Source organism: Rissa tridactyla, chromosome 8 (genome assembly GCF_028500815.1).
Source record: "Rissa tridactyla isolate bRisTri1 chromosome 8, bRisTri1.patW.cur.20221130, whole genome shotgun sequence".
NCBI classification, from domain to species: domain Eukaryota; kingdom Metazoa; phylum Chordata; class Aves; order Charadriiformes; family Laridae; genus Rissa; species Rissa tridactyla.
Genome location: NC_071473.1, coordinates 46,001,910 through 46,015,952, shown reverse-complemented (window position 1 = coordinate 46,015,952; position 14,043 = coordinate 46,001,910). Strand labels below are relative to the sequence as shown.

At 52.2% G+C, this 14,043-nt stretch overlaps 1 protein-coding gene across 1 annotated transcript; it reads right to left on the bottom strand.

Moving 5' to 3' along the window:
* Positions 1-1,725: 1,725 nt before the first annotated feature.
* FOXE3 (forkhead box E3) lies at positions 1,726-2,895 on the bottom strand. Its single transcript, XM_054212573.1, has one exon. It carries the CDS (start codon positions 2,893-2,895, stop codon positions 1,726-1,728), a length of 1,170 nt encoding a protein of 389 aa, XP_054068548.1.
* Between the last annotated feature and the right edge of the window lie 11,148 nt (positions 2,896-14,043).

Sequence of the window (14,043 nt, the reverse complement as noted above, 5' to 3'; positions counted from 1 at the left end):
CAACCTTTCATTAGATAGAAGATCTCTGTCTATAGATATTTTCTGTAGAGAGCCTAACTATTTTAAGGGAAAGTTTTTTTACAACGCCCTTTTCCGAGCAGGACTATCACTAAGGGAAAAGCACAGGAGCTGCTGGGAGCAGCGTGAAAGCTCAAAAGGTGAAGCTGGAAGGACGAGGGAAGAGACCCCGAGCCCAGCGGCTCAGCCAAAGGCAGCAGACCAGGGCTAGGACAGTTTTTAGAGAGAGATAAAGCCCCAATTTTAAGGAGGACGAGGAAAAAAGCATTTTCTTCCCTCCCCTCTCGTGAGATAAAAGAATGAAAAGCCACAAGATGTGGGTAAAAGCTGGCTCCCTGGATACCCACCTGTACACCCAGCTTTTGGTCATGACCAGCAGCCGGGGAATGAGATGCTCAGTTTTGCACCAAAGCTCAACTGACACCCAACTGCTCCTTAAGCAGGAGAAAGGTGCAATAGGGACTAGGAGAAACTACTCTGCTTCAGAGGATACCCTTGAAAAACGGGAGCGAAATTCTAGATTGTCATTTTTACCTGGAGGATGTTTAAATTTAGAAAAGCTAAATCCAGAGATAGGGAATTCTGCCTTCAAAACCTGGCAGTCCCGTAAATAAAGAGCAGCAGCCCGGCCAGTGAACAGGTTGGAATTTTAATTGATTTTGTTGCTAGGAAGGAAAGCTACAATCTCCTAATTTGATGCGCTAAATCAGAATTTCACCTGCAAGGGCTTCCTCGGAAGGAAGCCGCGTTCCCTGCCACACAAATGGAAACCATCGAGCCCCGTAAGAGTTGCATGGGCAAACCTTGCAGCTTCCAGGTGACAGAGAGCTTACGGCAGTCCTCGCATGGCTTGGCAGTGGTTAGTTACCGTTCTCTTTTTAAAAAAATCATAATAAAATAGTAGTGTCTTAGAAAGTGTCACTAGAAATGCAAGTCGTGTCAGTGTCACAACAGCAGCATGAGTCTATCTCCCACCGGTTACAAGACTGATAACTTCCTCTCGTCAAGGTCTGCCCAGAGCCAGAGGAACGGCAGCACTGGACGTGTTGGAACAAAAAGCTTTATTTTAAAAAAAAGTCCTTTCTAACAATAGAAGTTATTTTTAAAAATAGTAAAAAGAAGTAGTATGGGTGTTGGGATTTTTTTTTTCCTACAGGAGAAGGAAATGAATAACATCTTAAATATTCATTTAAAATCCACTGAATTGCGTTTTTTTGGGTAACTCTGATTCCAGTTGCAGAGGAGGCACACAGGGAAGAGAGGAGAAAGCCCGTTCGCAGGACACCTCCTGCTCTCTGGGTTCCTGCACGTTGCACCCCACACCCACCTCCTGGGAGGGCTCCTCCTCGCCCCGGGGGTGTCCTGGGGTGCCCCGGGGTGCCCTGCTGCAGACAGCACCCCCGGGATCAGGCCGTGCGGAGGGGACACCCCCTGGGTGTGGGGAGCCCTGCCTGGCAGATGCATCCAGAGAGCACCTTTCCCGGCAGGGGATGGGGCAGAAAAACAGATCACCTTGCCTCCAGATAAAAATAAGCTGAGAAAGAGAGGATTTAGGTCCCCCCCGCAGGTGTGTGTCCGCACGTGGCCAGAGGCTGGGGATCCCCAACCCAACCACAGCCAGTCCCCACAGCAGGGAGAATTCCGCATGTCCAGAGATGCCCCAGATGGGAGCCTGGGGGTGTCCAGCCAAGCCCCCCCCCGACCCCATCACATATACCGCTCCAGGCCGGTGGGGAAATTGGGCTGCCTCATGTAGGCATTGCTAGAGCCGAACTGGCCAAGGGGCGATGCGGAGAGCCCCAGGAGCTGCTCGCTGTGCTCGGCGCAGGCCGGGGGCCGCATGGCCGGCAGGGCCAGTCTGTTGGGAGCTCCGTAGAGCGGTGGGCTGCCGGGCGAGTAGCTGCCCTGTGCCACGGGCAGGTGAGGGGGTGAGGCAGCATAGGGGTAAGCCAGGGTGTTGGGGGCGGCCCGGCCCAACAAGCCGGGACTGACGGGCTGTGCCTGGAAGCAGGGAGGCTCGGAGCTGCCGGCGGAGCAGGAGGGAGCCAGCTCGGCCCCGGGCAAGCCCAGCGATGGGTGGCCCAGCTCGGCAGGCGGTGAGGGCTGCAGGGCCTGCTGCCCGCTGATGAGGCTGTCGATGCTGAACATCCTGGGATGCTGTGCCGGTGGTGCTGCCCCAGCTGCGTAGGGGTGGAAGACAGTGCCGGAGAGCTGGGGGCCATAGCCGGGCGAACAGAGGGCGTTGGAGTAGGGTGCTGTAGGTGCCGTGGGGCGGCCGGCGGGTGGGGGCGTGAAGGCGCTGGAGTTTTGCATGTAGCCAGGGTAGGTGGTGATGTCGGTGCGCTTGAAGCGCTTCCTCCGGCGCAGGAAGCTCCCGTTGTCAAACATGTCCTCGGCGGCTGGGTCCAGCGTCCAGTAGTTGCCCTTGCCGGGGTGGCCGGGTTCCCGGGGGATCTTGACGAAGCAGTCGTTGAGGGTGAGGTTGTGGCGGATGCTGTTCTGCCACTTCTTGGGGTTCTCCCGGTAGAAGGGGAAGCGCTCGGTGATGAACTTGTAGATGCCCCCCAAGGTGAGCTTCCTCTCGGCGGCGTTGGCGATGGCCATGGCGATGAGGGCGATGTAGGAGTAAGGGGGTTTGCCCCGCTGCACCGGCCGCTTCCTGCGGCGGCCTCCGGCGGGGGGCGGCGGTTCCTCGGGGGGCGGCGGCGGCGGCGGGCTCCCCCCACCGCCCCGCGGCTCCGGCTTCACCGGCGGCGCCTGGCCGGCGGGGGGAGACCCCCGGGGCGGCCCGGGGGAGCCGGGGCTGGCCGCGGCGGCGGGGCTAGGAGCCGGCAGCGTGCACATGCCTCGCAGGCAGGGGAAGCCGGCCGCGTTCATATACGGCCCTCGCCTTCCTCCTCCTCCTCGGAGGATGAGGGGGGGGTCGGCTGGAGAAAGAAGCCCCCCCCCGAGGGGAGGGAAAGGGGGGAGAGGGAGGGGAAGGGGGGCAGGCGCCGCGGCAGCTCCCGGCGATGGGGAGGTCGGTCCCGAGTCGCTTTGCAATATATAGGGCTGTCGCCCCCCCCAGAGGGGTGTGCGGTGCCCGGCCCGCCCCGGCCCCTCTCCCCCGGCGGGAGGAGGAGGCCCCTGGGGAGGGGTCCTGATTCCCACGGCTAAATCCCCCAGCCTCTCCCCAGGGTTTTATTTGGCAGCCATGCCCCCGAGCGGTCCCTCCCCCGGGGGTCCCGGGTGCCAGCGCGGCGGCCGGCGCCGCTCCCGGGCCGTTCTCCCCGGCGCTCCGCTGGCTTTTGAACCGCTGATTCCGCCCAGCAGGAAGAAAAAAAAAAAAAAAAAAAAAAAAAAAAAAAAAAAACCCAACTAAACAAAACGAGTCCCGACGGTCAGATCAGGGCGAGTTTGGTGCCGCAGCCAGCTCCCGGCAGCAGAGCGGGTAACCTCCCGCCGGGACCCCCCCACCGCTTGGATTTCGTTGTCTTTTTTCCCTGGGAAAAACGCTCAGAGGCGGCCCCAGGCGCACCGGCGGCAGTAGCCGGCAGTTTCCCCCCAAAACCCGTCCCCTCGGTTTAGTTACTTTGCAGCCTGGTGAGATCTCTTGAGTAAAAACATCCTAGCAGAAGTTTTTCTTTTCCCCTGGGAGAGAGGAAAATGGTCCACAGAGCTCGGGGCTGCCCGCAGGTGCCTCTGTCGGGGCGGGCAAGGGATGAAGGACGTGGATGGCATTTTGGGGGCGGATGGGGGAAGCAGGGGGTCTTTCTGTCACTGCAGAGGGGCTGAGCCCACGGCTGAAGCTGAAGGAAGACACCAAATTCAGACAGCCCTGCCGGGTTTCAGGGAAAACCTCTTCAGATCTCATCCCGCACCCCAGAACCAGCTGGGTGGAACCACAGCTCCCCTTCCATGGCATATGCCGATACTAGAGCTGCTGGCTGCTTTATCGGCACCAAAAAAAGTCATGAGCTTTCACACCGTCCTCACCCATTGCTGCTGAGCATCACCTCTAAGCCAGATGCCCACCCCTGGGGAGCCCGGCCTGGACCAGGTAAGGGAGCTGCTGCATCAGGGTGGGCTGGACAAGCGGAGAGGACTTTTATAGCCAGATCACAGCTTTACGTGTAGCTACATGTCTGTGTCCTGAGAAGACAGGTGGAAATGTACGCCATTAATGCAGTGGCAGATCCCTCCACGTATCCCGCAGCGGAGTAAAAATCGCAGCCTTCAACTTTGTAACTTGGTTGCAAGTATTCTGAGTAGCAGAACAGGATGAGAGACTTTTTCCACAGAAGCAAGTAGGTAATTCTCAACCGGGTCGTATCATCCTCCTCCTCCTTTCCTTTTTAAACTTAAGTGCCACCCAGCCTTTTGGAAAAGACTCTTCAGCCCTTTCATTTAAGCATTTCCTTGCAGTTTTATTCTACACGGCAAGTAAAAATTCACCGACCAGGTTATTTCCCACCATTGCTCGTTCCCCTGCTTGTGGGTTTGTTCTTGCTTTATTTTTTCCTGCAGATACTTGTGGCTCTTCTTCTGCCCTCTTCAGGGCTCAGGCAGGGAAGTGTGGGTCTGACAGAGCCCTGTCAGGTCCAGTCCAGCAGAACAGCTGCTGTTGGGCCAAACTGCCTCAATTTCCCTTCTACCAAATGGGGATAACCGGAGTGTAGGTGCTGGCTGGAGGACAGAGAGCAGGTGAGAAAGGGTGAAACGTGGCCTTAGAGAAAGGTGCCTTTCTCCACAGAAGCTGCAGATCTTCAGGGAGGAAAGCAAATCAAGGGCAGGGCAGGGACTATTCATTCACTTTGGGAGGCCTGAGGGGAAAAAGGAGGGAAGATTCCTATTTCTCCCGAAGCGTGCATTTAAACCAAGCAAGTATCTGAATGTGGCCAGTTCATTTCAGTCAGAGGATCTGATTTTTCCAGTCACTGGAGAAGGTGGCAGGACAGACTCCCAACAACGGAGTCACTAAAGATCACTCCAGGATGTCCAAAGAAAATTACCTTTCTGGGGGACACGGAAACCTTCAGTTCTGCAGGCATTAGCTGGTGAGATTTTCATGTTGATGCAAGGATTTTAATCTATTCTGATCTAGCAAGAATGGGTTTGGGAGGGAAAAGGCTTATGGGGTGCGAAGGAGGAACAGCAATCAAACATATCAAACACTGATTTTCTTAATCCATCATATCAAACAGCCTTTGCCTGTCACTCACTTTCTCCTGTTTTATTGGACTAAGCATCAGAAAAGGAGTTGGAAGCAAAAACCCAACAGAATGGCTGGGGCTGGAACTGCCTGCACCTGAGATCACATCTAGCAAAGGAAGAGACGCCTCATCTGGACAACGGGACTTGAAGACCCAACTGCATGAAGTGTTTATAGTCCAAGGCCCTGATCTCACGTCATTTTACACGCGGTGGGAGAAGCCCCGGCCCCGTCTCGGGCTGCGGGGTGGCTGAGACTCCAGCTGGTGAGTAGTTACTTTAAAGCTGACGGGACCATTTAAATTGCTCTCAACTTCACTGGGTTAGGACCCAGATGTCAACCCAGTTTTGACAGACGCGTAAAACAGCGGGACGGAGGCGGGCAGGAGCACACAGACAAGAAACAAACTGTGTTTTACCATTGAATAAGGAAAGCTAAACCAGACAGACACTGATTCTCACATATGCTTTATAACTCAGGGTTCTCTTTCTGTCCCAGATCTTTTATAACACGTCGGAAGATGATAATAAAGACGGCTACCAAACAAATACGATCTGGGTCTCTCTTTAAAATGAGGTGACGAGGAGGGAATAAATCACATTTACTAAGTATGTGTAAGCTTTGCTAGCATCTCCTGCCTTCTGCATCGGTTGATTCCAACTGAGCACGCCGAGAGAGTTCAGCTGCTCTTTTCCCTCCAGCCCCCGAACCGTTCTGCACTGGAGCTGCAGCCTCCTTTAGAAATGTCGCACGCACAAATCGCTTTGCAGCATGGCTGAACTTGCTTTACCGCGGAGGAACAGGGCTACTGTGGCACCTCAGAGAGCCGCTGTTCCAAGCCCCCCGTGTGCCCAGGCAGGTATTGCGTCACTGGTACCCGGGCCACATTTCCAAGCTGCTCTTTGCAACCGCATGGGTTAGAAAAACGTGCATTTGCTTGCCCCAAAACAAAGCAATCTTCTACTAAACCATATGGAGGATGGGGGTAACTGGTGGGATGTTCACATTCTTTAATGTGGCCATGCTGAGGAGCCAGTGGTTTTGCTCTGTCTTAAGTAAAACAACAGCCTCGATATCTGCACTGGGGAAAGCTGCGTTTGGAGCATCCCTGTTTGCAAAGCCCCCCACTTAGTCATGAAGCAGACACATCGGTATCTCAGCCAGCTCCGTAATGTGCAAAGAAGAAGAAGGGATGGGGACCTTGGGAATGAGGACCTCTCTGGTTCCTCTCCCAAGGACTCCTGCAGTGAGCAGTCCAAAGCATCCTCCAGCTTTGAAGCCAGCAATGGCTTCTGGGGGATGCTTCAATGACACAAGACCTGCTGATGGTGCTCTTAGCGTGGCCATCTTTGTACTAACAACCAAATATTCAGGGACCTCCTTAGCTGAAAGCTGCATGAGTACCACTGCCTCCAAATAACAGCACCCGGGGCCATTCCCACCCTCAGCCCATCCCTAACTGAATCCATCCATGCTCCAATCTCCCAGAGGGAGACCCTCAGAAGAAGTTTGAGAGATGCTTCCACCACAGCTACTCTGTGTGACGGGAAGGCTTCGCCACCAGAAGGTGAATCACGTTGTCACATAAGAGCTCTGTACATTAGGATGAGGTGACTACAGTTAGGGGGAGTGGGGAGAAATCCTTTCCTCCTGGGAGATTTCATTCATGGGATGCCACCTCTCAGAGGAGGAACATGTGATGGAGAACAGCAACAAGAACAAAACAGGAGGCCTGGAGGGTTAATTCTGGCTTGTAACCACAACTAGCACACATGCAGGTGTCAGAACACCTACAGGATCAGCAGCCATGCAAAAACCAGCCCAGGACATGGGGCAATGACAGCCTGGGGTCAAAGGAGACACAATTAAACACTCTTCCTGAGCTATTCCATTTCTTCAAGACACGGGAAGCGGATAACGAAAGCAAATAAATTCTTCCTGAGAACTAACTCTTTGAGTCACTAACGCATTTGTAGGAAATCATGCAGCAAGGTCCAAGCAAAATATTTTTTTCACAAAAATTACAGGTAAGGCATTTACCGAACTGGGAAACATCAGGGAAATATTTCTAGAGAAAGAAACTTGCAAATTATTTTTCACCTTTGTAGGAAGTTTTTTTTTCCACTACAACCAGTCAAGATTTTCTCCCCCAGATCAATTTTGATATAAAAATCATAAAGTTTTCTTTTATTCCTATGGAAATAAAGGGGATGGGAGAAAAAATCTTTCGTGTTGTCTGTTTACCAAAAATAATATTCTTAACAGAAGCATCTATTTGGTTAAATTTGAAAGAAAACAAAATCGATGCTAAGGGACTTGAGCTATTGAAAACCATGATTCAGGGGCAAAATTTTGTTTGGAGCTTTGTTGACTCGGCTTCTATAAACTTTGGTGCATTTTTTTTGTTCAAGACAAACCTCAATATCTGGGGTGAATAAATGTTTATTTTTTTTCCTTTTCCTGGAACAAAAAAAAAAAATAATAATCCCAAAATTCCTGCCTGCCCGAGGTCCGTACCTCATGGCCAATACCCAAGCCTAAGAAAAGGCCCAGCACAAGGGCCAGGCTGAGCTGGTCCCTCTCCCTGGTGGCCCAGCTGTCCTGCCTGGTGGCTTCAACACACTGAGAAGAGCAAAGCGTGGACATGCATGGGGTTAGTAAGGAACATATAAATATTTGTTCTTATAAAGCAATATTAAATACTCTAGAAAGCCGAAGGGGCTGCCATGATCATTGTAATACAACCCCAGCACGGGTCTGAAAAACATCTCTTGGTGAGCACGTCTTAGCAATGTGCCACCTTGAGCAGGGCATGGCTTTGACCGTCCCCTGACCATCTTTCCTATCCTGGAAGGATCCAGGCTATGCAGCAAGCAGAAGAAACCACCACACAAAATGACTGGGACAATCCCTGCAAGAGCAAACCTTCGCAAGAAACCTCTCTCTCCTGCTTTCCGACTACCTCCAATTCTCCTTAAAATTGTCCTTTCCCAACAAAATGCTGAGGCACACTGACCGGCTTTCCCAGGTTTTGTTCAGAGGACGCGAGGTAAGTGGTTAAAGCTCAGTGCCCTGCAGGGCCATTCTACAAGGCTCGTTCGTGGCCACCCCCCCCCTAAAGAAGTTTTGATGCTTTCACCACATACATAGGCAGCCAGGTCCATGGGAGAACGTGGCCCATTGGGCCTGCCAAAAAGCCTCTAAAAATCCATCTGGGCTTCACAAGAACGGGACAGGACCAGGCTGGAAAACTTAGTCTGGACACAGGCACTGCACCAGGATTTTTTCGTGTATTCCTACTCTATTTCCCCCTCCCTGACCCCACACATCAGCCCGAGCCCTCCCCACGCCGGGAAGCCCTGCCTCTGTTCCTGTGCTTGCTAGCTGCCGTGCGAGAGGCACTTCTGCACGGACCCTGCCTACACCACAGCTCCAGCTAGCCCCCCAAACCTGCCAAGGCTCATGTTTTTCAATGAAATCAAAGAAGCAATGCCCAAGTGCCCCAAATGCTGCACACCAGGGCTCCCAGGCAAGGACTTCACTGCAAAATTTTCCCTTTTCCTTGAGTGTTTGTTGCTCTCTTCCAACTACCATCCCAATTAGTTGCAAGCCCAGGCAGACGGTTAAAATCCCACCTTGCTAGCTCACTACCCGCTCTCTTTTTCCTCTGTTTAATGCTCCTGCCAGCATTGATTTCATTCACTCCAACCATAATAGCCTTTTCCCTTCCCTTAGGCCAGGAGCACACCTCTGTCATGGAAAATTTCCCTCCGTCTTGTACCTTCAGCCTGATCTGCTTGCAGTTAGGCTGGCAGGTTGTTTTTTTCTCACCGCTTAAAATGCTTTTGAAACAAAGGTTCTTTAATCCCCCCAGCCCAGCCAAGCACCTCTGTCAATCCCCTCCTGGTAGCGCAGGCAGAGCATGAACCTCGGCAGGAGGTACAGGGCACCCCACGAGCTGGTAGGACCAGGTGGATGGAGGCTGGGTAGGACATCGGGTCTCCTGAAATGGTGGGGACGGAGCAGGGCTGGGAGTGGGGAGAGCATCCCAGCCAAGGTGCAGAGGCAAAGACACAAGATGATGATGGTGAGCTGGGGGGAAAAAAGAGCAGAGATCCTCACACCCAGCTCACGTGCTCGCTTGCTAGCCTGGAGAGGGGTCTCCAAGACCCACAGTGCTGATGGGGAGCCAGGGGCTGGCAGCCAAGCACAACGCCTCTGCTGGGCATCCTAAAGCCAGTCAAGAGAACTGGCAAGTCCAGGAGCAGGACATCTATCTTCGTGTTCCCCAGGCATAGAGGGGGTGGCCTGGCCATGTCCCAGCCCTTCTGCCCAAAACAGGGACGTCTCCCCACATGTCTGTGTTGGTGGAGAAGAGTTGATTGTCTGGAGGGGAGACAATTTGGCTAAGGTTGTGAAGACCTCATCTGCCTTTGAGACCAGCCCACAAATGGTCAATAACTAAAATTTCATGCAATGACTTCAAAGTGCATGTGGTACAGGAAAAGGGTCTCCAGCCGTCACAGGACAGGGTTCATCATATCATTTCCTCGTGAGAAGGCAAGAGAGATGATTCAGATTCGGATCAGACTGGACAGGTATGAATCACAGTGTTTGTCTCACATTCCTCCTCGCCAAAACCATCCCTGGTTGATGCTACTTGGGGCTGGGAGAATCAACCCAGACATTTCTTTATTTTGAGGATCCGCAGAGATTCAGTTAATTCATTTCCACCTGCCACTTCTGAAGTGCTGTGGACACTGGCGGCCTTCAGCGGAGATGGGAATCTCAGTGTAACACCAGTGTTTGATGCAGGTAGGCAGCTGGCACCAGCATGCAGGTCCTGGGTGGTTTCTGTCAGAGCTGAGTGCCTGGGGAGAGTGTCTGGGGTTCACCCATCACTGCTTGCGCTGCAGTAGCTGTTCTGGAGGACCACACCACATCACTTCCATTTCTGCAGTGGTACCCCAGCTGCATCCTGGCTAGTCAAGGTGTGGGCTTTGCTGAATTCCTTCTGTTCGGATGTGGAAGAGGTGATGCCAGTCAGCAGTATATGTGGGCCAGCCCTATGACATAGGAAGGCTGGTTCCCCCCAAAGTAGCACTCGTACCTCCTCAGCCCCTCCAAGAAGTGGTAGCTGTGAGGGCCATGACCTCTCTGCTGGGGCTCCAAACCCCTCATACTTCTTTCTATTGGCTTTTGTCTTCGTGCCTGCAGCTCCCAGGGCTGTCCTGCGACTCACTTTCCCTGCTCACAGTCCTTACCCCAGGCACTGTGATGCACATCACTGACTTGCCCATCTTGTGGCTGGTCCACACAGGGTGGACTTGAGAGAGGTCCAAAGCACCCACACTCCTGGTCCTGCCTCTTCTCTATTCACATTGACAGCTCAAGGCCACATTGTAGCCTGGACCATGAGGGTTGATACCATGCTTGAGAGGAACTGAACTTTTTGATAACGTAGCAGGCTGAAGAGGTCTCAAGGTTTACCTAGAAGGTTGGTGATAAGGCCAACTCCATCTGGTAATGCCTCCTTGAGAATAAACAATGTGGGAGACTGATTTGGACTTGCAGCCTGGCTTGGATCACAATTACCCAACAGGATAGGTGCAAAAGAGGACACTGACTTCCCTCACCAGATGAGCATGGAAGAGAGCTCAGCCCGCACCACACCTCAGCGTTAAGGAGGGCCCGTGAGCATGGATCAGAGACCACATGGTGTCAACCTCAAACACCCTTCTTTAAAAACATCCAATACAATATGCCCTTGGGGAAGGTGAGAAATTATTTTGCCCGTTTCTAAATGGGGATAGCAAGTGGGGCATAAAGGACTGACTCATCTGGAGTAGAGCAGCAAGCCAGTGGCATCATCAGGACCAGAGTTCAACTCCTCTCTGATGGAACCAAGAAACGTACTCTTGTCGACTTTGCAGACACGTCTAATTAGTGTCTCTGGAAGATTTTCCCACACACATCGTGTTATTTGAGTTACTCTCCATGTATCGCATGTGTTCCGTTTTTGTTTGCGTGAAACACATTTTTACCATGACTGTAGGATGGAGCTGATGGCTTAACCATACAGGTTAAGTTTCCTCTGAACATTTGTAATTTAGCTTTCGAATACGAATGGGCAAACAATGGACTCCGTGGTGGACTTTGCTGAATGAAAAACCCATGGTGAAACAGCACAAGATCCTTCCTTTTCCACTGCAGCCGGAGCTTCGGTATTTGTCTTGCCTTCTTTTCCCCTGCCTGCTCCGTTTGATGGGCTTGAGAGGAGAGGGGCCAGCAGCAAAAAGGCTGTCTGTGAAGCACGGCAGGTCAGCTGAGACCCGAGATGGTGAGATTCCAGGGGAAAGGAAGGATTTCTCTCCCAGGGATGACCAAGAGGATGTTTTGTTCTTGCAGAAGAAATGTTGGATGAAATACTTCAGCAGATCTTTGTGATGGAGCCAGGCTGGGAGGGAGGTGGGGGGCCTTAGTGCTATGGGAAGAAATCCCCTTCAAAATGGCATGAAATCATCCACTAGAAAACAGCAGCTGAAGGTCTCCGGGAGGTAACAGGGGCGGGCTGGATCCAGACTTCTGCAGGCACAGGAGAAGTCAGGAGACAAAGCTGAGCATCAGCTGCTCCCTTCCCCTTTTGTTGGTCAGTTTGCTGAGCTACATACTCTTCTTTGGAGGATGCTCAGATGACTGAATATTGTTCAGTTTCTTTCCACCAAACTTGGAGTGCACAAGCTTTGCACAAATTTCCCTGCCTCGTGTCTCTCTCAGTAGGCACAGCATATCTTCAAAGACCTAAAAGATCAAAAATGGGAAGCTTGTCCCCCACCACACAGGGAGGGAAACTGAGGCAGGGGGAGACACACAGGAAACCTGGATCAAGCCCAGGAGTGTGTCAAAAAAGAAAAAAGTCAGGATCTGGTCGTAATTCTGGTCATAAAGAATCTTGGAGAAGTTTGTAAGAGCAATTTAGGAACACAACTCCCATCCAAACCAATGTGAACTGGGCATTTGCATCCTGACATAAAGATTTTAAAGCAAAAACATCAATGGCAACAAAAAGCAGTCCTAAGAGGCACAAACATGTTCAGACAGTTGAGAAGAACTGTCTTGGGTCCCAAATGAAGAGCACACTGACACTGAGATATTTGAGATATGTACTTAACTGCAGGGCTGAAGGGGCTAAGAGGAGCCCCACGAGCAGCCAGCAGCGTGCCAGCACCCACCAGAGAGCTCAGCAGCTTCCACCACAGAATTAGCTTGGTTGCATGCAGGTCCTAATGGCTTTGCCTTGTAAAGCCACAAAATCCAGAGGCTGGCAGCTGCCATGGGTCTGTTCTTCCACTGCTTAGCCTGCCCCTAGGAAAAAGGGGGCCAGACGCAGCCCCCAGCAGTCAACAAAATCCCAGGGGATAAAAGCCGAGCAAAAGAGGATGGAAAGCCTTTTCAACAGTCAGGTGTCTGTGCTGTAAGCGTCCTGTAGGACTGAGGTTGGCCTCCTTCCCAGGGCTGCCAACCATTGCGTTTTCATCACAGGTTTCTCAGAGTGAGGAGGATTTATTCCCATTTAATTGCTGTTTGTTTTTTTTTTTTTTCCTTATACCACAGGTGAGGAGTCCCAATTGCAGAGGACAACGTGAAAACCACGATCTAAGCACACCCACAGAGGTCAGAGAAAGATACAGTGCTGCTCGTGGTGGTGAACGCATACAGATGAGAAAAAATGCCCTTTTCCTTTTTAAGCCAGTCTCAAGAGTTTGGCTGGCCTGAGTAACAAGCCGGAGCTGCTTTGGGTCCTTCATCATCAGCTGCCAGGACCGTGCCCCGGTGCTGACCAGACCCTGTGGAGGAATGGTTGTCCTTGGCCTCTGGAGATAGGTAGTCACTTCTCCACCAAACCCAAGACTGACTGAGAACCTCCCCAGTGGGTAAATCACAGCATACACCCTCCACCAGCAGGAGCCATTGCCAACTGCCCTCATGGAGCCACTAGCCAAGACCTGAGCTTGGGATAATGGTATCAAAATTCATTAACCTAATTATTACTGGTGTTCCCGAGTGGGTGGAGAGGGACTTTAGTGAGCAGAATAAGCATGCCACAATAGCAGGCGGTACCTCCGCACGGCCAGTGCCAGGACTTGCAAGGAAGCTCTGCCTCTTTCTTCACTTTTTCCCCTACATACACTCAAATTACAAACTTGGCAACTCCATTCTCAGCAAGCACCTTGTTCTGCAAACAGAGACCTGACGCCCCAAAGGGGCTTGCAGGCCCCCTTCAGACTGATGCTTGTGAAGAAACCCCCGCCATTCCCACCCATTCTGGGGAAAAACAGTGGCAATGGTGGCCCCCGGCTAGGCCTGCCATGGGATGCTCTACGGAAGATCCAGACCAGAGCCCTGCACACCACGTACGCCAGGGTGGCAGGAGCAGGGCAGCACCATACAACTCGGTGTCCTTGGCCACCTTCAGAGCATCGCTGCATAAATGTCCCTGTAAAGGAGGAGCTGACAGCAATTTCCCCGCTCTCGTGGCTGCATTCACTGGATGTCCCCACAGCAGATGCTGTGGTCATCACAGCCAGGGTGATTCCCATGAGTTCAATGAGAGCAGGCTACAATCCACCTCTCATCTGACCTAGACCAAATGTCCTCCAGATCCTCCATAAAGCAACAAAAATCCTGAACAGAAAGGCAGGACACGGTGGAAAGGCCCTAAACAAACAGAAAGGGTAGAACAGGATAGTTTCATCTTTCCAGTTGGGGCGGGGGAGATTTCAGGTGGGTTTAAGAGCTCTCAGCAGCACTTTGATCTGTCCACTTGAACCAGA

What these genes read in the sequence shown, in the direction of transcription:
- FOXE3 (XM_054212573.1), bottom strand. Translation starts at nt 2,895, where the DNA reads ATGAACGCGGCCGGCTTCCCCTGCCTGCGAGGCATGTGCACGCTGCCG.